The 27627-nt window shown below is 41.7% G+C and overlaps 1 protein-coding gene across 1 annotated transcript in view; it reads left to right on the forward strand.

The window, feature by feature from the left end:
- MIB1 (mindbomb E3 ubiquitin protein ligase 1) overlaps positions 1 to 27627 on the forward strand; it is a 262296-nt gene that overhangs the window by 82233 nt on the left and 152436 nt on the right. Inside the window, 2 exon segments of the mRNA XM_030213434.1 lie at positions 5294 to 5498; positions 18388 to 18571. Of these exon segments, the coding sequence (XP_030069294.1) occupies positions 5294 to 5498; positions 18388 to 18571 (389 nt within the window).

Consider the following 27627-nt stretch of genomic DNA (forward strand, 5'->3'; position numbering starts at 1 on the left):
CCCGAGATGTGTGTGTGTAGTCTCTGCATGGGATGAAGAATTCTTCAAACATCTATCAAGTCCAATGTATTACACAGAAAAGGCAAACCCCTAGCGTACTGAGGCAGGCTCCCTGCAACACAGGTCGACTTATCCATCAGAGGGTCATAAGGCAAGTTAAAATCCCCTCCTAAGATAATATTACCTTCCTGATGAGGCGCCAAAAGTTCAATAAGCTTGCAAAAGAAATTCCGTTCGAAAATATTGGGGGCATAAACATTACATAGGACCAGAAGCTGTCCTTCCAACTCAGCTACTACCAGAACATATCTGCCATCCGGACTGTGTTTGATGGATTTAATCAACATCCTTAACCCCTTATGGAAAAGGATCATAACACCCGCCTTCCTCTGTACTGCTGGGGCCTCCACCAACTGTCCCACCCATCTCCGCTGGAATTTGGCATGCTGTACTGATGAAAGGTGTGTCTCCTGCAAAAACGCCACATCCGCTTTGTGGCGCTTTAAAGCCTGTAAAACCTTGGATCTTTTAATCAGCGAGGAGACTCCCCCCCACATTCCAAGATACTAATCTAAGTGACCCCAGGGTCCCACCTCCTGTACCTTCTTAGATAAAGTAACTGTTTACTATGAAAATATAAGCTGTGCCCCCAGCCCCCGGGCCGCCCTTCCTCTCTGAAGCCAACAAACCTTCTGTCCCCCCAGAGCTCATTCCAATAACAAAAAATAAACCCCTATCCAAAAACATAACACAAAACAATCCTAACAAAAACATTACCCCTCCCCCTACTGACCCCCCCCCACCTCCCCTATCTCTTCCCCCCTTCCTATTTCCCCTCGCCACAATATTCTATCGAAGAACCTGATCACTCAGAGCCCTCATCCCCACTCAAGTTCAAATGTGCCAATAGTCCTTTTCCAATTTCAATGCTGGCCAGATCCCTATGGTGTATTTCAAGTCTATCGACTCCACCGTCAAAGACCCTGAGTTTTCCATAGTCCCAGTAAGGCATTCACCAATCGCGCATCAGTCTCTTGCTTTACTTGTATCTTCTCCCTCCCGGGTCAAAGTATTAGCAAATTTAAGAGGTTCAGTAGGGGACGTGAAGAATCTAGTTTTACCGCCATTCTGAATCCTTAGGCGAGCTGGGTAGAAGAAGAGCAAATGATACTTTCTTCATGTGTAGTGTTTTGCATGTGCCCACAAATAGTCGACGCTGTGCCGCCACCGCCGCAGAGAAATCCTGGAAGCACAGGACTCGTCGGTTCTCATAATGTAAGGCTCCCTTCTGTCACAATGCCCTCAGAATGTCTTATGAGCATAATTAAGGACTTTCATGATTACAATTCTCGGGTGGGCCATCTCTGTACAAACCGCTCCCAACCGGTGTGCTCTCTCAATCCTTAGGGGCTCCTCTGTTAGCGGAAGTTCCAGTGCTTTAGTTAACCAAGCCTCCAGAAAGCTGCGCAGGTCAGACTCTTTTATAGTTTCTGGGATGCCCACTAACCTGAGGTTATTTCGTTGTGATCTGTTCTCCAGATCGTCCAGTTTAGCCTCTAGGTGTTCAGTCTTGCTCTGCATTTTCTGCTTCAGACTGTCTTGTTGATTACATTTGTTCTCCACATCCGATAATCTCTGTTGGAAGGTAGTAAGATCGGACCTTAGCCCCTCCAGCTTTCCGTCCATCACCTCTAATTTATCAGATATAAGCTGCAATTTCTGGTCCACTTTCGGCTCCAGCAGTGCCGAGACCTCCGCCGCCCATGCAGAGCCCACTGTCGACTCACCCGCGGGGCCGGTCTCCACCATCTTGGAATCTCCCGTGCGGCCTCATGCTCCGTCTTTCCTCTGTAATTTCGCTCCCATCAGCGCTTCCAAAAATCTCTGGTCTAGATTCCCGGGATCTGTGCTCCTTCGCCCACTTGAAATGACCCAAGCTGGGTTTTTTTTTGAGAGGTTCTACCTCGCGAATCGCTCGATGTTAAACGGGGGGGGGGGGGAGGGGGCGGAGCTCCTCTTTATGGCTGCCTCTCGTTAGCCTAGCATCACGTGATCCTGTCCAGGTGATGTTATTTCCAAAACCAGTTAAGTTCTGTGGCCATTACATACCAGGTAGCATAGGATGCAGCAGTGAATAATGTGGTATGCTAGTTTTGTCACATGTAGTGACATATTTAAAAAGGCAGCAGAAAAATGTTTTGCAGTTTTAATCTTAGTTCAATATTTTTAATGTGTTGCACCTAACACACACACAATTCAGTTTGAATATTTATATGATATGACTGGCATAGAATGAAAAGCATAGGTTGTTTTCTAAAATTCAATGTTTTTTTACATACATAACACATAGCACTTGCAAGATTTTAAACATTTAAAATTATTATATCTTAGTTTTTTTGAATGTATATTTATTCTACCTCTTGTAGGAAATGAAACATATTTATGTTTACATGAATAATTGTTTTTTCTAAGATGCAGCTAAAATGGTTTTAGCAGGTTTTGGAAATAATCCCTTGAATTAGAGCTCTGCATTTCCACTTCAGGAGCTGATTAATCTCCTGAGTTGCTTGCTGTCTTTCTATTAGTTTCAGCTGGAGCTAGCTAGGATCAGCTGTTTGACTTGTCGGAGCAGTAATAAGAGCTCAGGAGGGAACCTGCAGAGTCTGTATATAATGAACAGACATATATGAGGCAGAACATAGCAGTGCAAGTGCTTGTTTATGGAAGGAGAGAAGTTAACAGGTTCTAAATGTGTGGAGTATGTTAGATCCAAAACTGGGTAAGTAATGGCATTTAAACTACACCACCATCTTCCTTCTGATGTGGGGCCATTCTCACGGTATAAGCCCTGGCATGTCCTTGCCATCTCATACTGCAATGCAAGATTGGCTCCAAAATGGGAGTACGAAAGCAAAAGGGGGCTCAGGGTGCCATAACCCTATGAAGCAGGCCCTGCCTTGAGAAAACTGGATGTCATGAGAGCTGAAATACCTCTTATTGGACCAACATTGCACCCCTGACCTTTCAGATGTTTCACTGTAATCCACTTTAAAGATTTGATTGACAGGTTATACATTTTAAGCATAGAAATTATAAAAAAAAAAGAAAATGTACATAATATCTCCATGGCCACATAGGCCCCTGGGTCATTCCATGCCAAGTGAGCTAAAATTAAGAAAAGTTCCCACCATCATGTTCTCCAATTTTGTTCAAGTTTTATCTGTTGCGCGAGTCAGGTGTTAAACGAAGTTTCCCAAAATTTGAGGTCTCTAACTGCAATAGTTGCAGATCTAGACCCCCCTTTTCTGAAAGGTTGTCAGTCCATGAGCGCGCGACATTTACTAAAATGCCATTTTTGGGGTCTAATAAAATCCAAACACATTTATAAGAATGGCTAAAATATTCAAATCCTGTACAGTTTTTGATGCTAATTCCGATGAAATACATTTTAACAATATGGATGCAAAATCCAGTCAAACAAGTTGACTCAAAGTGTGCATAAAAATTGGTCGCGACTCATCGGAACATATTTGGACCAATATTCAGACCGCAACAACTTCCATGCAAACAAAGATACGGACTTGGAATTTTGAACAAGCATTATGCTTGTGCTGGACATAATACTGCCAGATTTGCAACTAACCAGCATCTATAACCGCCCTGCAGGATCTCTTCAAAGTTGGCACTGTCAGCGCAAATGGTAAAATATACCAAAGTTCAAAGCCAATTATTAAAAAAGAGTCTGCCTGAATCAGCTTGTGAACAGTATCATCTGAAAGAGAAAATTGTGCTCTACAACACTGATATGTTTTTGATTTGCAATGCCACCATTAAGTACCCATTTACTCAGGTCAAAGTATGTTATATTTTGTGTGGGCGATGTATTGCGTTGGTCCATGATGGCTGAGCCATTACTGGTTATCACATTGAAATCAGCATCCCAATCGCCATAGGGGCCACGCCCGATAGCCATGCAGTAACAGCCACGGGTCGGTATCTTTACTGCAGGATCCCAAGCCTGATTGTGGGTTTCTTTACTGCAGGATCCCAAGCCTGCTTTCTTCATTTACTTCACTGCAGGTTCCCAAGCCTGCCTTCTTCAGTTACTTCACTGCAGGTTCCCAAGCCTGCCTTCTTCAGTTACTTCATCATTCTGAAAGCATCATTGATCTACAAGAGAACGGTTTCAGGGAAACTATATTGCCGACCAGATGATGTCACTGATGCAGCTGGAATAACAGCAATGATAAGTTGTTCTGGGATCCAGCAAGTATCGCGTCTTACCAGCCAGTAAAATGAAGTAGCGGAACCATGAGGATGCATAAAGCTTATGAAAGCATCTTTCTGTTCAACTGACGTTTCAAAAACGTTTCCAATCCACCATAACAGCGCACAATAAATGAATGGACAATCAACGAATAAAATACGAATGAATAAATAATTATATCAATACTTTTAAGCGACTATTAAGACTCAATTTCCTAGAAATGCAGAAAAATTAGTGCATCAAGCCTACTAAATATAACATACTTTGACCTGAGTAAATGGGTACTTAATGGTGGCATTGCAAATCAAAAACATATCAGTGTTGTAGAGCACAATTTTCTCTTTCAGATGATACTGTTCACAAGCTGATTCAGGCAGACTCTTTTTTTAATAATTGGCTTTGAACTTTGGTATATTTTACCATTTGCGCTGACAGTGCCAACTTTGAAGAGATCCTGCAGGGCGGTTATAGATGCTGGTTAGTTGCAAATCTGGCAGTATTATGTCCAGCACAAGCATAATGCTTGTTCAAAATTCCAAGTCCGTATCTTTGTTTGCATGGAAGTTGTTGCGGTCTGAATATTGGTCCAAATATGTTCCGATGAGTCGCGACCAATTTTGATGCACATTTTGAGTCAACTTGTTTGACTGGATTTTGCATCCATAATGTTAAAATGTATTTCATCGGAATTAGCATCAAAAACTGTACAGGATTTGAATATTTTAGCCATTCTTATAAATGTGTTTGGATTTTATTAGACCCCAAAAATGCGCGCTCATGGACTGACAACCTTTCAGAAAAGGGGGTCTAGATCTGCAACTATTGCAGTTAGAGACCTCAAATTTTGGGAAACTTCATTTAACACCTGACTCGTGCAACAGATAAAATTTGATCAAAATAGGAGACATGATGGTGGGAAGGTTTAGACCACTTGGCATGGAATGACCCCCCCTTCTTCAAATGTAAAATTAGGAAAATTGGTGTACAGTTGATTGAAAAAAATCTTGTTTTGCTGTTTCATTGCAGGGGAACAAAATGGTAACCGAAATCCGGGTGGGCTTCAAATTGGTGATCTAGTCAACATTGATCTTGACTTAGAGATTGTACAGTCCTTGCAACATGGTCACGGAGGGTGGACTGATGGCATGTTTGAGACTTTAACCACCACTGGCACTGTATGTGGCATCGATGAAGACCATGATATTGTTGTACAGTACCCAAGCGGCAATAGGTTTGTGGTGGCAAAATGTTACTTGGCATGATTATAGTCTTGCATCCTGAGTTTATATTACTAGAATACTTGTTAACTTTTTTAGGAAGAGCATGTTTCTCAGCACTACTTGAGCAGTTGTACGCTACTCTTACTCCTGCATTACTATGTCATTTCAGTAAGATTACAAACTAGGTCTCCTTTCCATGCAGTGAAGGCGGTTAGCTTGGCAGAGTTTAAAAAGGGGTTAAACGGTTTCCTAAAGGACAAGTTCATAAGCCGCTACTAAATGGACTTGGGAAAAATCCACAATTCCAGGAATAACATGTATAGAATGTTTGTATGTTTGGGAAGCTTGCCAGGTGCCCTTGGCCTGGATTGTCCGCTTTCGTGAATATGATGCTGGGCTCGATGGACCCTTGGTCTTTTCCCAGTGTGGCATTACTTATGTACTTATATAATAATTGGTAACTCTGCTTCCCTGGATGGCTGGGTTCGTAACAGCATGCTGACGTCAGCTCGCTTCCAGCGTTCCCTTCCCTCTCAGTGTCCCGCCGTTGTGGAAAGACGAAATGACGTTGGCGGAGGGTGGGACACTGAGAGGGAAAGCTGGAGGCGACACGAGCCCAGCCTGCCGCCGCTGCGACCTGAGGTAACATGAATGGCTTAAAGGTAGGGCGGCAGGAAGGACAGAGTCACTGGCCATGGATGGGAGGGGAGGGGAGGATTGCTGGACATGGGACAGGATGGTAGGGCAGAGGAGAATCACTGGACATGGAAGGGAGGCCAGAATCGCAGGACACAGAGGTAATGGAAGGGGAGGGAAGAATCGCTGGACATGGAGGGGCGGGCAGGGGAGAGAGGAGAAATCGCTTAGAGGAGAGCCTTCCTAGGACCCGTTTCATTTTTCACGAAACAGACTTTGTTGCTTGTTTGAAATAACACAAACTCTTATCATGACTTAATGAATATAATACATGTTAATTGTTTGTGTAGTGTAATATGGAGGAAATATAGGCACTTGCTCTGTTCTTTTCTTTTGTGAGGTAGTATTTGTGTATGTGTGCATGTATGTGTAAATTTTTATGGGGCAGTAAAATTCTGCATAGCTTATTGCATTTCCTCATACAGTCTGCAATAGAAGTGGGAAACTGATGCTAAATAAAGTAAGGGCTTTATACAATTTGATCTTTTTTTCGTCTTGACCCGTTCTTTCAGTAGAATAAGGAGTTCTTTTTTTGGAGTTAATGCTTTATTGAATTTTATCCATTAAACTTGGTATTTGTTTTCAAATGATAAAAAAATTTAGAATTATGTAAACATAACACTTAAAAGCAGGGCTTTAAAAGTACAGGTCAAGTTGTACCAACAGTTCAAACTGAATTTAAAATTTATATATAGCTTATCTACCTTGAGGTTGATTAGGATAATTTTCAAACCTTGACATTCGATGATTGGGTTATTTGCAAAGTATTCTGTGCCTTCTCTCTCTCTCCTCTCTAGCATGCAACTTTGTTAGTAGTAGTAGTAGGGTCAGTTGAAACAGTGGAATCTCCCGGTGCATTCAGATAATTACAGATGTGTAGTCTGGAGGAAGAGCAATTAAGTGGCAGCAGTGGCATTCTCAAAACCCATGTTAAGCGTTGTCAAAACCCAACACAAAATGTGTTTCGCATTCAGCGTCTTCAGGGGTGATGACTATAAATTAAACATAAAGCAGCGAGGAAATAAAATTGCACTATACACGATTTCCGCCCGGATGGAGCTCATACCGGTAGCCAGAAAAATGGCACCCTGCTCACCAGCAGACGCCACACACGCGTAATAATAATCCACTCCTAGCCAGCGTGGAATACTGCTCTTAAATAGACCAACCCACTTTGCTTCCTATTCCACCTAACCAATAGTGAACTAATGGCAATCATACGTCATACAAATGCCCTCTCAATGTTTTTGTTATACACATTATAGGCCCCCCCACTCTACTTCCTTGTTCAACGCTGTAGGGATCACTGTTCCCCATTCAAATATCATACGCTGTTCTATCCGATGCATCTTTTGTAAAACATTCCCACCTCTTTGTATATCTATTTGTACCAATACTAAAAATTTGACGTCTTCAAGACAATGATTTGCTGTGGTCCAATGTTCCATGAGAGGAGTATCTATTTTCTTTTAACTTTATATTACTAAGATGTTGAGCAAGTTTATGTTTCACTTTTTTTCACTGTTTGGCCTATGTCCATGTCCAGTGATTTCCTGTGCGGCGTCTGTGGCTCAGCCCTGAGGGAGTTTCAATCCGGCATGCAGCCATTTGATGTGTAGAAGAAATTTGATGGTGGTTCCTCCTGAGGAAGATTTGTGAAATGCAGTCCTGCATTGGGGAACCGGCACAATATGAAACAGATATGGTGGACTGTTGAGTTAGTCACCGAGCACACAGCACTTGTATTGTGATGCATACAGATGATTGGAGGTGGCGTATTTAATCAGCCAACGGAGGGTCAACAGACATACAGTGTTTTTCCATGAAGAGCAGTCATCCAGCGTTTACGTGGAAACACTTTTACAGCGTCCAAGCGGAAGGTGTGGCGTCTGTAGGAAAAGGACTATCTAGCTGGCAGGACTGAGTTTTGATTATTTGTGCATGATATAATGTATAAGTATGGTAAAACATATGTAAAATAAGAAACAGCATAAGTATGCAGTTTAAAATGTAAAACCAGTTGTTTTGTATTTAAATACAGGTGGTGCAAGGTGAGTGGAGGAATGAATGTGTGAGGTTTTAACATTAGGTAGCAGTGCTGGTGAGGTTAGTGGGCATTGCAATACAATAAAACGTTTTTGTGGTATGAAAAAAATACTGGAGTCTTTGTGTATTAGTTATGTAAAATAAGCCACAAGGGTACCTTATAGTGTAAATTACAAATGAATATTCACAATCAGTTCTGGATTTTAAAAAGACTGTTTAGGCCTATTCTGATTAGGAATATCTATCGATTGTGCAATACCTGCAGCCCTTTCTTGACATTTCGATCACCAAAACTGATTCTTTTTTCAAAACAAACATTTACAGAAAACCCACAGATCGTAATATGTTCCTGCATTATTCGAGTTATCACAACCCCAGCTTGAAGAGTAATCTGCCTCTGAGTCAATTTCTCCGTCTTCAACGTCTCTGCTCAGATTTTGATGATTTTTATCATCAAGCAAGGATTCTGAAAAATAGATTTTCAGCCAGGGGCTATCCACAACAACATATTAACAATGGTCTTAATCGAGCCATTGAGAGAGAGACCGCACAGAATTACTACAACCATCAGCAACCAAGAACACACCAGACATAGTGTGTACATTAAAATACTCTTTTCTAGCCAAGCACATTTCATGATCAATTAGGAAACATTGGCACATTTTAGAAGGATTAGAATGTTTTCAGAATAAGCAATTAGTCATTGCCTATTCCAGAAATAAGAATCTGAAAGAACATCTTGTGCCTTCTATGTTACCTGATGTCACTACAGTTTCACCACCACTTGGATTCCGAAAATGTGGGCATTGCAGTATTTGTATTCACTGCATCGAAACCAGCAATTTTATTCATCCAAAAACCAAGAAATCTTTCAATTTAAACCATACCTCAGACTGCACCACTTCATCTGTTATCTACATTATTATTTGCCCCTGTCCTATGCTATATGTTGGTAAAACCCTTAGAGCAGTAAAGACCCGCATCATTGAACATAGGAGTTGCATTAAAAGGAAGATTGAATCCGCTCCTCTTGTCGAACATTGGTATTCAGCAAATCATTCAATTTCAGATCTCAAGTTTTTTGGTTTCAAAACCATGATCAAGAAATGGAGAGGAGGTGACCTGGATAGACAACTGTTACAAGAAGAACAGAAACTTATTTTCGATCTCAACACCTTGACACCTGACGGATTAAACAATGAGATTGACTATCGGCCATTCTTATGAACATTTTCTTCAATACAGTCAATATCTAATGCATGCCCAGATAATCAGCATTGTGCTCTATTAGTATTTTCCGCCTTTTTCATGGTGGTCTTTTTCTCTATTTTTTATTTTTTTATATAATCCATATTCATTTTTTTATTACTTATATTCATTTTTTACGTTACAAACAAGATGATTGCAGTGCTCATCATTATTTACGTTATTGTCCCATTTTTCTTTTTTTGTTAGTTCCAGGAGTGTTCATATCTCATAGTTTTTATTTTTTCATTTTATTATTCATTTTTCTAGCCGCTTCCCCCCTTCCCCCTTCTTTTTTTAAAAAAAATAATCTAAATGTATCATTTTTGTTCAAACTTCATTTTATTTTATGGATTCAACACATTTTTTTTTGCGCTTCGCATGGTCACCTTTTAATTTTCTTCATTTTTTATTATCATTTTTTATTTTCTGTCCACGTTGTTTGTTGTCAAATTTTATTCAGTCTCTGTTTCTCAGATAGCAACCACCGTCATCCTTTTAATTTAGCTAGTTTCGTTTTTCCAGGACCGGTGCACCGTCGTCCATTTATTTTCCATTTATTTTTTATTCATTTTGGTATTATTTCAGCACTATCGCAAACTTTTTATATCATTATTTTGTTTTTAACAAGGTTTCGCCATTGCCCCCTTTTTTTGGTTAGTTTTCTTGTATTTACAAGTTCGTTTTTCCTGTGCATGTTATTTTTGTTTTAGCGCTGTCTTTTCATTACATTTTATCTAGTTTCCATTTCCCAGACAGCAACCACCGTCATCTCTAAATTAGACAGTGTTGCTTTCGTTTTTCTAGGACTGATGTATCGTCATTCATTCATTTTTAATTCATTCTGGTATCATTTCAGCACCATCGCAACCTTTTTCATATCATTTTTTCGTTTTTTAATATGTTTTCGCCATTCGCCCTTCTTTTTATTGGTTAGTTTTCCTGCATTACAAGTTCGTTTGTCCTGTGTACGTCATTTCCGTTTTAGCGCTGTTTTTTTTTTACTATAGACTTCTTTTAGCATAGCACATCGTTTTGTTTTTCATTCATATTTTTAAGTTTTACTGTATTATTTTCACGTAAATTGCATTATTTTTTCCAGTATCATTGGCATATCATCGAGTACGTCACTTCCGGTATAGCGCTATTTGCTTCCGTGCACTTTGGCGGTTTTTGTTTTTGGCGTCCTTTTTTTGTTTATAGTGCCGGTTTTTTCAAGGCACATTTTTTCAACTGCATTACAAACAGCGCGTGCAGTGCCTCTGACGGCATCTTTTTTAAAAAAAAGCAGTCTTTCTAAAGGTCAGTATCGCAACTAACTTTTACATTTTAGTTTTTTCCACGTTTTATTACTCTGTTTCTTTTTTTTGGTTGTGTGTAAGTGTTCATCCTTCCATTTTTCTATTTTTATTTTCATTCATGCATTATTATGCCATTATATGTGCAGCCCTGAGTGGCTTAAGCCTAACAACTGCCCCTGTTCCATTACATCTTTGGTTGTGTTTGAGTTCCCTGGTTTTTACTTTTTTGCATCATCCTTGTTTTTTGAGCACATTTAGCTGTGGATATATTTTTAATTTTTTTTCAACAGACTACCACGTTACGCCTGAAGGATTATCTTCAATGTTATTCTGCAACACTTTGCCCTAGAGGTCAGTGTTCCTCAATATATTACACAACTTTTATAATATTCTATCAGGTGTCATTCACTTTCTTATTTCATGCTTCATATCTCCTGATAGCTGTGAGATCTTAAAAAGGTTTGTCATCATTATTGCTACGCAGCACTGTGCAAAGCAGGTCAGTGTCATTTTTAAATACAATATTGTAGGTTCTTTATTTGTATTTTTTATTTTAGCTTTTATTGTCTGATATTACCTTCATCTTAGACATCTAAATTTGCCATTTTCTCCATATAATCCCATTCATTAGTTTTGCATCTTGCCGTTTTCTTATTTATACTGGTGACATCATATTACATATGCCAATACACATTGTATCATTGACCAATAGTTTTAATATGCATGTCATTTCATCGCTGTATATATTATGGCACCCAAATTTTCACGTCATGACATCAAGGTCCTTAACTATTTCCTCTGTCCCTTTACAATTTGTTCCCCTAATCAATACATATGTGCGCTTTATATTTCTTTGTTATTATTACTCAAATCTATGTGTGCATATGTTTTTATTTATATAACATATGTATGGTGTTTTTGCTTTCGAAATACATTATTGCATCGCCGTTTTACATATAGTATATTTTCGTTATTAGCTTATTCTTTTTGTGTGTATTTTTTAAAATCCCTTGACCGAATTGCTACACACATATTTTTAAAGTTTATAAGTTTATATAATTTGTAAATTTATTGTTTTAACTTATTTGTGTGCATTATACTTTGTCTTTTCTATTTTTATATATAAATGTATGTTTTTATAGACTCCTGATGGCCGAAACACGACGTTGTGTCGAGTCTTCAAATTATCAATAAAATTGTTTACTAACGAACATCCTCCAGTTTCCGGTATCCTTGGTCGCTCTCCCACTTCTTTTACACTATTGTTTTTACCGTGGGGTGTTTGAGTTCTCCGCTTTTTTGGCGGATTTCCTCTCATACCTGCAGCCCTTACAACTAAAGTGGCCAGCTTGAGCAATTTTTGGCGCAACTTTGTGTTGTTTTAACTTTTCTCCCAGATTTTGCCTGCGCATTATCCTCATTGGCCTATGTTAGGAGTTCATTCAGTATTTCAGCAGTTTCCCCATTTCACGTATTGGCGTGGAGCAGGGAGGATACGTCACTATGTTCTTCTCTCAGTGCGTTTTTTCCTCTGATTCTCAGTGCCTTCCCATGCTGGTATTTTTGTCCCTTTTGGTATTATTATTCCATCCTCTTTATTTTATTCTGTTACCCTTTACTTTTTCTACTATTTTTGGCTCTTCAAGTTTCCTTTCTTTTTCGCAAGTTGATGATCATCAACCTCAATTTGAACGCTGCCCCTTTTTTCATCTCACAGTTGAGGAGATTAATTTGGCCATGATTCTTTTCTTGATTTCCAAGAAGACCTGTAGTGGCTTCAAAAGGTACGCCCAGTGTAATTGGATGATTTGTTTTCCAACACAGGTGGCTCCTTGTAATCTCTGGTGGGTTCTTCAAATAGTCTGTCTCTGGTTAAGTCCTGCACTGGCATCAGAGACCACAAAATTGCCCACCAAGAGCATCATTCATCAGCTTTCGGCACAAGCAGGTACTTGTAGAGGAAATCTCCGCCTTTCTATAGGCTGATGCGGTCGAACCTGTGCCACCAAGGGAAGAAAGTAAGGGATTCTATTCCAGGTACTTCCTTGTGCCCAAGAAAAAAAGGGGAATTTGTCCCATCCTAGACCTAAGGGCCCTGAACAAAATCCTTGTCAAAGAAAAGTTTAGGATGATTTCCCTGGGCACCCTTCTCCCCGTGATTCAGGAAAAAGATTGACTATGCTCTCTAGACTTAAATGCCTATATTTTGATATTTCTCAGTCACGGCAAGTATCTCAGATTCCAAATTAAAACACCACTACCAGTATTGTGTCTGCTGTTTGGCCTCCCATCTCCCGGGGTATTTACCAATTAGTAGTTGCAGCGTATTTTCAAAGATTGGGAGTACATGTGTTTTCCTATCTTGAATGATTGGCTGGTCAAGAGCACATCTCAGGAGGGAGCGACAGAGTTAGTGTGCTTAACTATTCGGTTGTTAGAGTTACTAGGGTTTGTAATAACCTACCCGAGGTTCCACCTCCTGGTTCACCAATTGGTGTACCTAGGAGCCCTGCTTGATACATTGCAAGCTCAGTCTTTTCTTCCACAATCGAGAACATAGACCTTGACAACACTTGCCTCACAGATCTGAAGCAGTAAGCAGGTCACAGCTTGGCAAATGTTGAGGTTGAAGGTCCACATAGCCTCAGCAGTGCATGTCACTCCCTTGGCACGTCTTGTCTTGAGAGAAGCCCAGTGGACCTTGCTTCCCAGTGGTCTCAGGTGGCAAGGACTCTATGGATGTGATCCAGATTCCTTCAGAGGTGATTCTCTCCCTTTTCTAGTGGACAGTTCGGATGAATTTGACTGTGGGACTACTATTCCAAATTCTTCCTCCTCAGAAGGTGCTAACAATGGATGCATCAACCTAGAATGTGGAGTTCATGTGAATGGGATTCACACCCATGGGACTTGGTCTGCTCCATATCAACTTCCTCGAACTGTGGACCATTTAGAACTCTCTAAAGCCTTTCAGAGATCTGCTAAAGAACCAGATTATTCTCATTCAAATGGATAACCAAGTTGCAATGTTCTATGTGAACAACCTGGGGGGGGGGGGGTATGAGTTCCTGTTCCTTGTGTCAGGAATCAGTGGGGATGTGGCAGTGTGCCCTCCTTCGCTGAATGGTCATCTGATTCATGTACCTAGTAGGAAAGGACAACTGCCTGGCAGACAGACAGGGTTTTGCAACCGCATGAGTGGTTTCTCATTATGGGCGTAGCCTGCAAGATATTCAGAGAGTGGGACACATCCTCGGTGGATCTGTTTGCCACACATTTCAACAACAAAGTTCCTCAGTAATGTTCCAGGCTCAGATCACACAGAAGACTAGTGTTGGTGCCTTTCTCTTACATTGGTGGGGGAGGGTCTTCTACATATATGAGTGAGCTCCAATACCTCTCAAAGAGAAGACTTTGCTGAAACTCAAGCCAAGACTAGGAAATTATGTCAGGGTTCAACTAAGTGCAATTAGTGCTTATCACTGTGTGGGAGGTAAGCCCATCTCTGACAAACAGAAAAAACGGCCTTACACATGGAAGATATCTGGGGTGTTGAAGGAAAACTGGATATTGGAAGGAGTCGATGGGGTGTACTATGGTTCCAAAAATGACTAATGGGATATTTGGGCAGAGCAACTTGCCGGTAAGTCATCGTGCTACCGTCTTTTGTTTATTTAAAACAAGTTTATGGTCTAGCAACCATGCAGAAACCAGATTAAGACAGTCTCTTGTAAGGGACTGAGACAAGAAGAGAAAGGACTGATAAGATGAAGTAATAGAATGCCATCTGTATAAATATAACGAGAGATGCTCAAAGATTGGGTAACTGTTGCTAAAGGACTAAAGAACAGGTTGAAAGAAGGGGAGGGGGAAGGAATGAACTTTGAGGCACGCCACAGACTAGGGAACGAGGCGAGAATGTAGAAGACTAGGTAGAACCCTGTATGAGCAGCCCAAGAGAAAAGAACCATACCAGGATAGAACTGTTCTCTTTATACCAAGTGAAGAAAGATGGGAGATCAAAAGGGAGTGATCCACCAGATCAAATGCGGCAGATAAATCTAGTGAAACAGCAAAGACAACCTTATGTTTGTCTATGTGTGAATGTACCTCACTCAAAAGAGCTGCTAAGACCATCTTGGTACTATAATGGGACCAGAAGCCAGACTGTTTAAGATAAAGGGCCAAGGAGTTTTTGGCGAAAGATGGTGTTTGGTAGAAAGTTTTTTCCAGTAGTTTTGAGAGAGAGCATAAATTGGATACTGGTCAGTAATTGGCAGGGACTTGAGGATCTAATGAAGGCTTTTTCAAGATAGGGCAGACCAACGCAGTTTTCCAAAAGGTAGAGAGCTGACCAGAAAAGAGATTATTGTTAACCAAAGACAAAATTTTAGGTAAGAGGTCCAGGTAAGTGATTTTTAGCCAAGAAGAGGGAAAAGGATCAAGTGTATATGAAGTAGCCCTCATAGATGGTGGTGTTTTTTTGTCAGTGAGAAATATGGTCTGAGTTTGAAATGATGACCACCAAGAAAGACCTAGATTTGACTGGGAGTTAAGTGGGGACAATGGGGAGGATGGTACAGGAGAGGATACTTGTGGGTCTTTTTGGTCCATCAGTGCAAAAGAGGGATCCAAGATAGAGGAGATAGCCGTAAGTAGGGAATTTAATATGTAATCTTAGAAATAAAGTAGAGGGAAAGAGTATCAGATGATGGGCTTGAGAGACTCTTGCTGGCATGTGGGGAAGTGATCAGGCTGCAGAAAATGGAGTACAGCTCTTTTGACAGATTAGGGGCCTTTCTAATCTGGTTGGAGAAAACCAATCCTTTGGCCGTTTGAAGCTGAAAATTATAATCTCTCAATTTAGCTCTATAGTGACCTAGGTTCAGTTGCGACATTGACTTCCTCCATTGATGTTCTGCTTTACGAAGTTGATGCTTTAACAAACGGAAGTCACTATAGTACTAGGGTTTCCGCTGCTGGGATGAAAACAACTGATTTTAGCGGTGCTACATCATCCAATGCCTGAACAAGGGTGGAATGTTAACACCTAGATTGCTCTTCATTTAAGGAAGAGTAATCAGAAGGGGAGAGCCTTTGTGTGCCAACCTGAGACAGGAGTCTAGTCCATTTAGTGGTGAATTTGCATGGGGACCCTGGGCAGGAAACGTAACAGAAAAACAGACAGCAACATGGTACGATCATGGGATCTGGATTGAGGAGAGACGTGATGGGAGAAAAGGAGAACCAGAAGGAGCCAGGACAAGATGCAATGTATGATCAGCCTGATGGGTCAGGAGAGGAGTCAAGAGAGGTCAAGATCAGATAACAGTGCATGAAAGGTTTGATCAAGGAACCGGATCAGGCAAACAACATGGACATTAAAATTCCCAAGAATAATAACATTAGGGAAATAGATAGTCATCTCAGTGATAGCTTGAAAACAAGCATCCCACTGCACTGCAGTTAAGGACAGAGGACAGTAGAAGAGGATCAGAGTAAACATAACCGGAGAGCCAACATGGACAACCAGTACTTCTGCATAGAGCAAAGAAGAGGGAAGCTTCATAACCTGAACATTGGTAGAATGAAAAATAGCCAGACCACCAGCATTCTCGGATGGCCTCGCTAAGGAAATAACATCAGAAACCTGTAGGAGCAGCTCATACAAATGTTTCTTACCATTTTTTATCCAGGTTTCTATGCAACATAGGATATCTGGCCCAGAGGTCCTAATAAGGTCATGAATCGCAGCTGGAATGTAGAGACCAGATTACAAGACCAGCTGATAGACGTCGATTTGTAGAGGGGAGCACTATAGAAGCAGTTGGAACTGGGGTAAGAACACGTACCCGAGTTAAGAAACATTGGGGGAAAAAAAACTCATGTCGCAGACCCGATGAGTACTGGAATCAGGAGGCCCTGAGAAAGGTCAGCTGAAGCAGCATCTGCTAAGCTATAGCTTGGTAGGAGATGAGACAGGCATAAACAAATTCATGTGAGAACCTATATTGAAATAGCCGTGATGCAAGAAAAATGGGAAGTAATTTGCTATTGACAAAGCCCCCTGTCAAACCTCCCACCAGTGTCATGGGATATCAGTGTTGTCCTCACTCAGTTGATGAAAGCTCCTTTTTAGCCACTTTGATTTCTGCCATCTGAAGTATTTGACTTAGAAAGTTGTATTTTTTGGTGGCGGTCACTTCAGCTCACAGAGTCAGTGAGCTTCAGGCCCTAGTAGCTGAGCCAACTTAACACTGTTTCACCACAATAGAGTCATTCTCCGCATGCACCTAAGTTCCTTCCTGAGGTAGTGCCGGAATTCCATCTCAATCAGTTAATCATTCTGCCAACCTTTTCCCCAAAATTACATACTGCATAACTTAAATTGCAAGCAAGTCTTAGCCTTATATCTGGGGTGGACAAGAGCCCATCTACAGTCCATCCAGCTTTTTGTTTGACCCAAACAGCATAGGGGTAGCCATAGGTAAACACACTATTTCCAGTTGGCTAGCAGATTGTATCTCCTTTGTTTATGCACAGGCTAGGTCATGTCAAGGCTTATAAATTCAGAGCCGTTGTTATGTTAGTAGCCCACAAAGTCAGCCTCCATGATGAGATTTGTAAAGCTGCGATGTGGTCATGTGTCCACACGTTCACATCTCATTACTGCCCTGAGCGGCTGTGGGATACTCAACGAGACAGCCGGTTCAGATAGGCAGTCCTGAAAAATTTGTTTGGTGTCTAGAATCCAGCTCCACCCCCATAGGCCCAGGTTTTTTTTTTCCCGATTCCAGGCTGCATCTTCACAACTAGTATTCAAGTTAATTGACTTTAAGCCTCTATTTGAGTCCATGTTACCCTAGCATTGTTTTCGGTGTGCCTGGTAACTAGGGATTCCATCTGTGAGTATACAACTGACCTGCTTGTCCTCGGAGAAAACGAAGTTACTCATCTGTAGCAGGTGTTCTCTGAAGACAGCATGCAAAGTATTCTTTAGCTATTTGGAAGAAAAAGAAAAGCAGATCTTATGAAGAAAAACAGTCTTTATTGGTTCATCATGGTTTCAGATTGACCCAGGAGGAGGGTACGCTTGTTACCAGGGTTACTGAAGTTTAAGGTTTTACATCAGCTGGTTTTCTTTGACCCTGATGCAGCCAGTTTTTGGTGAAATATGGCCATGTCGGGCATTTGTATATGAATTTAGCAGTATTGAACGAATGAAGACACTTCACAAGGTCTGCTTTTCTTTTTGTTCCATGTTGGATCTAGTAGACCATATGCCTTCTTATTTTCTTACTCATTAGTTTGCTGTTTTATACAAACATACAAAAGTAGAACATAATTATTATATAAATATCTTAGGAAAAGATATGATTCTTTTAAATTTTCTGAAATGTTAAGTACTGATACGCATGTCTGAGTTGTATTGGAAGGGCATTCCACATTTGTAATCCTGTAATGGTAAACACCTGGGTTTGCATTGAAACTTTATGAACACGAGATAGGAGCAACCAAACTACTTGTATACTTTTTCGTGGTTGAGTGAAAGCTGCTGTCATTGTGTGCTGGTGTATTGGTGTCATACTTTAGCAAGTGATTTGTTTCATAGGTGGACATTTAATCCAGCTGTTCTCACGAAAGCCAACATGGTTAGAAGTGGGGATGCTGCTCAAGGTGCAGAAGGAGGGACATTGCAGTTTCAAGTGGGCGACCTTGTTCAAATTTGTTATGATTTAGAACGAATCAAGCTACTTCAGAGAGGTCATGGAGAGTGGGCTGAAGCTATGCTTCCTGTAAGTATAATTGAATTTGAGACAAAATATATTTAAATACTGGGGGGCGGGGGTGGAAGGCGGGTTTGGGTGGTTTGTTTTTCTGTATTTCAGCTTGTTTACAAGGATTTTGCTTTCATTTACTTTCTTTCAATAAAAACATATCGATAAAAATATATATATTTAAATAAGTAAATAAAATATATTAAAATAAATTTTAATATTAATGATTGTGGAAGGTTAACAGGTGGACATAATCCAAGTGGATTTCAGATGCTAGTTGTGCCTTGCATCGATACTTCTTGTGACCTAGACGTCACTAAATCTTTGCAGCTGGAGGCAAAATTCGTCCTGACATGCTGTTCAAGAGTGCATGTACTCTGGAACCAGCATAAGAAAGTATGCCCCTAGGAATTTTCTAGCTGGGTTCCCAATTAGGAAGCGCCCAGGGGAGGTACCTTAGGCTATTTAAAGCCCTGATTTGGAGGGAAAAAGTTCTTTCTCCAAGGAGAATCAGGCCCAGGTGTGTTCTCATACCTGGGTGACGTCATCCGACAGTCTGGTGCAGACCCTGACACGTGTATAGGTGTTTCAAGAAAATTCTAGTAGCATCCCATCATGCATGCGCGGGTCCTTCAGTCTTTGGTTTTCCACGGAGCAGGGAGGACACATCTTTGCAGTCTCCCCTTAACCCTTTTTTTCTGTTTTTGCAGTGCCTTCCCATGTGGGTATGTTTCTCTCATTTTTGTCTTTACTTTTGCTTTTTGTTGTTTTCCTCCTTAGGTCTTTAGTAACATAATAAGAACATAAGTATTGCCATACTGGGACAGACCGAAGGTCCATCAAGCCCAGTATCCTGTTTCTAACAGTGGCCAATCCAGGTTACAAGCATCCAGGAAGCTATTCAAGCCTTTTTTAAACTCTAAGCTAACTGCTTTTACTTCAGTCTCTAGCAACGAATTCCAGAGTTTAATTGCATGTCTAGTGAAGAAATGTTTTCTCCAATTTGTTTTATTTTTTTTTAATTTTGAAATTTTTTTTATTAAACACAACTTAAAGAATACAGTAGAAGGCAATGCAGCCTTCAGACTTCTGAAATACACCAAACAGTTGAGTTACATCACAATCTACAACCATAAGTTTTAATGATTTTCTCCCAGCCCTCCCCCCTCCCACTCCTACCCCCCCCCCCCTACTCATTACATACCAAGGCATGGCTAGATCCCCTGTACGGGCAATGCATTAGACCATAGTCTCTCCAAATGTGTCCACTCTTTAGCATCAGGTTTGTATCTGCCCATTCTCGTATCAGTCAGTTGCTCCAGGCCCACAATGCTCCTGATTCTCATCTTCCAGGTTGCGATAGTGGGGCCAATTCTCTGTTTCCAGTGTGCCGCAATTTCCAACTTTGCGGCTGCTAACACCAGTCTTTTAAGCCGCCTTTGCCATTTCTGGCCCCGTTTATTTCCCCATCCTAATAAGCACCATTTTGGCTCTGCTGGAAATTGTGTGTCCAGAATGCATGTTAAGTGCATGGTAACATCCACCCAGAAGGGCTGGATAGAAGGACATTCCCACCATACATGCAAAAAACTACCTGTCCCGGTATTACACCGCCAGCATTGGTCGGATACCATGGGGTACATTCGTTTTAACCTATCCGGTGTGTAATACCATCTACTTAAAACTTTGTAAGCATTTTCTTTAATTAATACACAGATAGATGCTTTTTTCACCTCCATACACACCCTTTCCCACTCCTTCACACTCATTTCAATATTTAGATCTCGCTCCCACACAGACATATAGGGTAATTTCTTCATTTTATCTCCCCTAATATACCTATAGAGTCTGGATATACCCTTCCTCCCTCCCTCTAAGGTTTCCCATATGTTTTCCAGTATCTCTCGTTCCCTTGGATCAGACTGCAACCACCCTTGCCCCCTCATAAAGTGCCTAACTTGTAAATAGGCAGGCCGAACTTCCTCTGAAGAGTTACAAACTCTCTTAATACCCCTTCAGACATAAGATCCCTGAATCGTTTCAAACCCTTCCGATTCCACTTCCGAAATACCCCTCCCTCTCGCCCTGCGGGGAACTCAGCTTCTTGGCTAATATAGGCTAGGGTAGAGGTTTTTACCCCCTGCTTAAATTTGGTCTTTAATACATCCCAAATACGTTGCAGGTGAGCTATGAATGGATTGTTATTCCCCTGATGAATGTTATACATCTTTTCAGATCCCCACACTCCTCGTTCCAGATTACACCAAGGTACCAAGTCTTGCTCCAAGATAGCCATTGGCGATCTATGTCCTTTGCTCCATTCCGCCACCTGTTTTAACTGCGCTGCCTGGTAGTACCATAATATATTGGGTAACCCCCTTCCCCCCTCCTCCACACTCCCCCACATAATTCTTTTTGAGATTCTAGCCCGCTTGCCCCCTCACGCAAACTGGGAGATATCAGATTGTAGTTTACTTAGAACTGTTGAGGGGACCTCTAACGGCAATGTTTGGAAGAGGAACAGCATCCGTGGAACCAGGTTCATCTTTATCACAGCTATCTTGCCCCACCAGGATAATAGACCATTTTTCCACCTACTCATGTCTGTGCGCAGCTCCCGAAACAGTGGGGCATAATTCAATCCATATAGCTGCGATAATTCCCTTGGGAGCCGTATTCCTAAATATTTAAAATTATCCCGTGCATGCCTAAAGGGAAATTTTTGCAACAAAGCCTCCAAAAAAGTAGGAGACCCGGTGATGCCCAAAATTTCGGATTTATCATAATTAACTTTAAATCCAGACAACTCTCCAAAAGCTCGTATCTCATTACAAATGGGGGTTAGTCTCTTCAGGGTGGCTTACATAAAAGAGAATATCGTCCGCAAATAAAGCTATCTTGTGTTCCCATGCTCCTGCTTGGAATCCCCGTATCTGGGTTGTCTCCCTAATCTTCTGTGCTAGCGGCTCAATCGCTATAGCGAAAAGCAAAGGGGAAAGGGGACAGCCCTGCCTAGTACCTCTCTGTATCTGTACCTGTTCTGAATATCCCCCATTCACTTTTATCCGCGCCACTGGTGCTGCATATAATCCCTGAAGCCAATTTAGAACCCCTGGCCCAAACCCCATAACCTCTAACACCTCCCATAAATGATTCCACTCCACCCGGTCGAAGGCCTTTTCTGCATCAGTTGTTAACAGCACCAAAGCCTCCTCCCGTTGTTGCGCCTCCCATATGATGTTTAGAGTTCTCCGGATATTATCGGCTACCTGTCTTTTAGGAATAAAGCCGGATTGATCCTTATGAATTAACTGGGGTAGAAATATATTAATTCTTTCGGCCATTACCTTAGCCAGTATCTTAATATCAATATTTATTAAAGAAATTGGCCTGTACGAGCCACATAGTGTTGGATCTCGACCTGGCTTGGGGAGGACCGAGATCCCCGCTTCATACATGCTCTTCGGCAACGTCCCGGTCTTGAAACATTCGTTCCCTACCCTCACTAACAGTGGCCCTAATTCCCTCCCCAACAGTTTATAGAATTTGGCCGTGTATCCATCCAGACCAGGTGCTTTCCCCCCTTTCAAGCCTTTGATTACTCTTTCTATCTCCTCTAACGTAATAGGTTTGTCTAAATATTCCCTCTGTTGCTCCGTTAACCTGTGTAGACCCATCCCATCTAAATATTGTTGAATTCCCTCCCTGCTGGCTCTCGTTTCTTTAGTATAAAGGGCTGAATAATATTGAGCAAATCGTTCCCGAATCTCCTTGTCCTGGTGAACCAACTGATCCCCTGCCCCCTTTATCTTGGTAATTGTACTGCCTACCCGCTGTTGTCTTAAACTTTGCGCCAACATCCTACCCGCTTTATTACTAAACTCGAAAAACTTCTGCCTCATGAGTTTTCTGTGATATTCCATCTGACGGATTTGTATTTGCTGTAACTCCGCCCTACATTCTTGCAACTCCTCCCAGATTCCATGATTCCGTCCTCCTTGATGTTGAGCTTCTAAAATGGCCAGTCTTTGTCGTACCCTCAATTCCTGTTGTTGACCCTCTCTCTTCCGTTGACTACCTTTCCTAATCAAATGCCCTCTCACTACTACCTTAAGGGCGTCCCAAAGAATCCCATCAGAAACATCCCCATTATCATTATGTGTTAAATATTCCTGCACCACTATTCTAATTTCCTCACAGGCCTCTACAGTATCTAGCAAGGATTCATTTAGCCTCCAAAATGTATGCCCCCGCTCTCTCCCTAACCCCTTCCAAGAAATCCAAATGGGCGCTTGATCCGATGCATGAATGGTTCCTATGCCCGAATCCCTAACCGTTCCCCATAGATTGCGGGATCCCCAGAGTGTATCTATCCTAGTGTAAGTACGCTGTGCATGAGAATAGAAAGAATAGGTTCGCTGCCCCGGATGCTGCATCCTCCAAACATCGATCAAGTCCAGATCCTTGACCATTCTCAATATTTTAGCCGTATTAGCCTGACCACTTCCCCTCTCGCCTTTAGAGCGGTCTAAATCTGTCAGTGCCCAGTTGAAATCACCCCCCAGAATTATTTCTCCTGATACAAAGTGAAGCAATTCCAACCTTAAAGCCTCAAAAAATGCGCCCTGTCCCTCATTAGGAGCGTAGATATTCACTAATGTAAGTGGTTGATTATTTAGTTTACCTTTAACCGCTATACATCTACCCTGGCCTTCCACATATGTTTGTTCGTGGACAAAGGCGACCGTGTCCTTTATATAAATTGCCAAACCCCCCTTTTTCCCCCCTCTAGGATCAGCCTGAAAGTATCCAGTGCCCATATTTTTATATTGTATGAATCTTTCATCTTTCTTTTGAATATGGGTCTCCTGCAGCATAACAATATCCCAATGCATTTTATGAATTTCCCTATATATGATACTTCTTTTCTCAGGGGTATTCAAACCATTCACATTCCATGAGCCCACTGTTATCCCCCCCCCTCCCTTTTCCCCCCCTGCCCCTCCATTTCCCCCCCCCCCGCCCCTCCCCTCTCCCAATGAGTCCCCTCGACTGGCCTCCAAGCTTAGATGCCAGTTAAATCCCTAAGGAAGTGTCGTTCCGATGGGTTATCCATCTATAATGTATCCTCCGTGTCCCCCCTCACCCATCATCACCCATCACATTCATTCCCCCCTTTAATCATATATAACAAAACCTTTTACAGTTTTTAACATAACTTCACCTATATTAAAGTATACATGGAACCAGACCTAAATCCGGGCATTAGCCCTGAGACAAGTGGATTTTCAGGTTTCTGCATCTCTCTCCTGCCCCTGGTCCTCATGAGTTGGGCTCCTTCTGGTACTGCCTCTGCTTTGCTGGATCCAGCCCCCAACACCTTTGGAGGATTTGTCTTTCTGAGAGCTCTGAGATGTCGCTGTTACTTCGGGCAAATCCGTACAGCCTAGTGACGCCAGAGTTTTCCATGCTTCTTCTGGTTGCAGTATTTTCTTTGCTTGACTGCCCACTGAGACCAGGATGCCTCTAGGATATAACCACCTATAGCGCAAGCCGGACTTTTGCAAATATCTCGTTATGTCTTTGAAGTCTCGCCTTTTTTGCAAAGTAACTCTCGCCAAATCTTGAAAAATCTGCACCTTCACATTACGCCATTCAACTTCTCCCAGAGCACGTGCTTTCCGCCATATTGCTTCTTTCACTTGGAAATCATGGAAGCAGACAACTATGTCTCTGGGGAAGTCACCCCGTTGCGGTCCCAGACTCCGGTGAGCCCTATCAAGTTTTATTGTGGGCCCTTCCTGCGTCTCCTGTGGATCTTTTCCTTGATTCAAAATGAAAGTACAGATCTCTTGCACAGTCTTCTCTATGTCTTTATACTGAGTCTCTTCCGGCAAGCCTTTAAAGCGCAGATTACACCGCCGGGAACGGTTCTCCAAGTCTTCTATTTGTTGCTCTATATCCAGTCTCACTTACTGTTCTGTATTAGCTTTCTTCTTCAAATTCTTTAATTCTCCCGCTAGCGCTTCCATTCGCTCCTCAGTCTCAACTACACGATGACCCATATCTTTTACCTCTTCCCGGAGCTCTGCTACTGCTGTCTGAATACTTTTCCTGGTGTTAATCATCTCTGATTTGAGCTCTTTGAACCATCGGATGATTTCACTCCTTTCTACCTCAGCCTCACCCGCGCTGTGTTCCTCCATATCATTGTCAGGCTCATCATCATCATTTGGTGCCATTTTAGCTCCGCTCTGAAGGAGAGCCGCGTTCCCTCTTTTCACCGCCCGCGGCGAATCCGCCGAATACTTGTATTTCGCCAACTTTTTCCTGGCCGCCATGGGATATTATAATCCTATTTCTGCGTTCGCGGAGGTAATTGTCGCGCTTCTTCAAGGGGTAAACACTCTTTTATAACTATAAACCCGCGGAGCTCTACAAACCGGCTACCGACTACATCGGTGACGTCACTTCCTCTTCTCTCCAATTTGTTTTAAATGTATTACTTCGTAGCTTCATTTCATGCTCCTTAGTCCTAGTATTTTTGGAAAGAGTAAACAAGTGCTTCACATCTACCCGTTCCACTCCACTCATTATTTTATAGACCTCTATCATATGTCCTAGCAGCTTTAGCCTTTCCTCATAGGGAAGTCGTCCCGTTCCCTTTATCATTTTCATCGCTCTTCTCTGTACCTTTTCTAATTCCACTGTATCTTTTTTGAGATACAGTGACCAGAATTGCACACAATATTCTTGCTGAGGTCGCACCTTGGAGTGATACAAAGGCATTATAACGTCCTTATTTTTGTTTTCCATTCCTTTCCTAATAATACCTAATATTCTATTTGCTTTGTTAGCCACCTCCGCACATTGAGCAGAGGGTTTCAACCTATCATCAATGATGACACCTAGATCCCTTTCTTGGTCGGTGACTCCTAATGTGGAACCTTGCATCACGTAGCTATAATTTGGGTTCCTCTTTCTCACATGCATCACTTTGCACTTGCTCATATTAAACGTCATCTGCCATTTTGATGCCCAGTCTCCCAGTCTCGTAAGGTTCTCTTGTAATTTATCACAGTCCTCTTGCGATTCAACAAATTTGAATAACTTTGTGTTGTCAGCAAATTTAATTACTTCACTAGTTACTCCCATTTCTAGATCATTTATAAATATGTTAAAAAGCAGCGGTCCCAGCACAGACCCCTGAAGAACCCCACTATCTGCCCTTCATTGAGAATACTGACCATTTAACCCTACTTATGTGTTTTTGGCCTTTCAAGTTTTCTTGCCATTTTATGGCTCGATAGGCCTGCTTAGCCCTGAGCACCGAATACGATTTGGTCCCTTCCCCATTTTATAGTCTAAAATTGAGGAATTTAATTTGGCTGCGATTCTTTTCTAGATGTCTACCATCTGATCCTTCACATCTGCCTTTAAGAAATATAATCAACAAATTAATGAGTAGTAAATCACCTGGACCAGATAGCATACATCCAAGGGTACACATAGAACTCAAGCTTGAAATTACTGATCTGCTGTTAGTAATATGTAACCTGTCATTAAAATCGTCCATAGTATCTGAAGATTGGAGGGTATAGAGTCTGTTTTTAAAAAGGGTTCCAGGGGTGATCCAGTATCTTCCATCTTGAGTAGAGAGGTGTGGTAGCCGTGTTAGTCCACTTTTAAAGGTAATCAATAGAAATAAAACAAAATAAAACATGAAAAAGAAAATAAGATGATACCTTTTTTATTAGACATAACTTAGTACATTTCTTGATTAGCTTTCGAAGGTTGCCCTTCTTCGTCAGATCGGAAATAAGCAAATCTTGGTAGATGACAGTATATATAAGTGAGACATCAAAGCATTTCAGTGACAATCTAACAGGGTGGGGATGGAGGTGGATGGGTGAGACAGGGAGACAGGAGAGTGACAAAGCAGTACAATTTACAATTTTATGGCTTATAATGGCTTATAACGTTTCACCATGACTGCGTCTTCAAGGGAATTTATCTACAATTCAGAGGGGGATGTCTTTTCATATTCCTCCCTGCTCTCCCCCCTGAATTGTAGATAAATTCTCTTGAAGACGCCGTCATGGTGAAACGTGGCTTCACGTCGGGAACAGCAAAGGGACATTGGTTTTATTATGCGAATTGAGAATACACAAGCACTGGGTTGATAATCAATCTGCATCAGCACAACTAGCCCCAGCATTGAATAGAACCGCCTGAAGCTAAGTACTCTAACCATTCTCTAAGAGTCTCTCATTTATTATTCAAAGAAAGTGATACACTTAACAAGAAGGCAGGAAGGCAGGTACAGTGCTGTGATGTTGGAGGGCAGTAGTGCTGGCATGCTATGTAATGGTGTAGAAGCACAATAGCAATACTGAGCACTGCGTATAAAAATTAAATAAAAAAGTAACTAACAACTGTTTAATAGCGAATATCTGGTGAGATCGGTTTATTAATAAAGTTAAAAGTTAATGCCAAGAAGTGTAGAGTAATGCACTTGGGGTGCAGAAACCCAAAAGAGAGATACCGAATAGGAGGGGAGAGATTAGTAAACTCGACTCAGGAGAGAGACCTTGGGGTATTGGTGTCTCAGGATCTAAAGGTGGAGAAACAGTGCGACAAGGTGACGGCTGTGGCCAGAAGGATGCTAGGCTGCACAGAGAGGGGCATAACCAGCAGAAGACAGGCGGTGTTGATGCCCCTCTACAAGTCATTGGTGAGGCCCCACTTGGAGTATTGTGTTCAGTTTTGGAGGCCGTATCTTGCTAAAGATGTAAAAAGACTGGAAGCGGTGCGAAGAAAAGCTACAAAAATGGTGTGGGATTTGCATTGCAAACCGTACAAGGAGAGACTTACCGACCTGAACATGTATACCTCGGAGGAAAGGAGAAACGGGGGGACATGATACAGACGTTCAAATATTTGAAAGTTATTAATCCGCAAATAAACCTTTTCCGGAGATGGGAAGGCGGTAGAACTAGAGGACATGAATTGAGGTTGAAGGGGGGCAGACTCAGGACTAATGTCAGGAAATATTTTTTCACGGAGAGGGTGGT

Source organism: Microcaecilia unicolor, chromosome 1 (assembly GCF_901765095.1).
Source record: "Microcaecilia unicolor chromosome 1, aMicUni1.1, whole genome shotgun sequence".
NCBI classification, from domain to species: domain Eukaryota; kingdom Metazoa; phylum Chordata; class Amphibia; order Gymnophiona; family Siphonopidae; genus Microcaecilia; species Microcaecilia unicolor.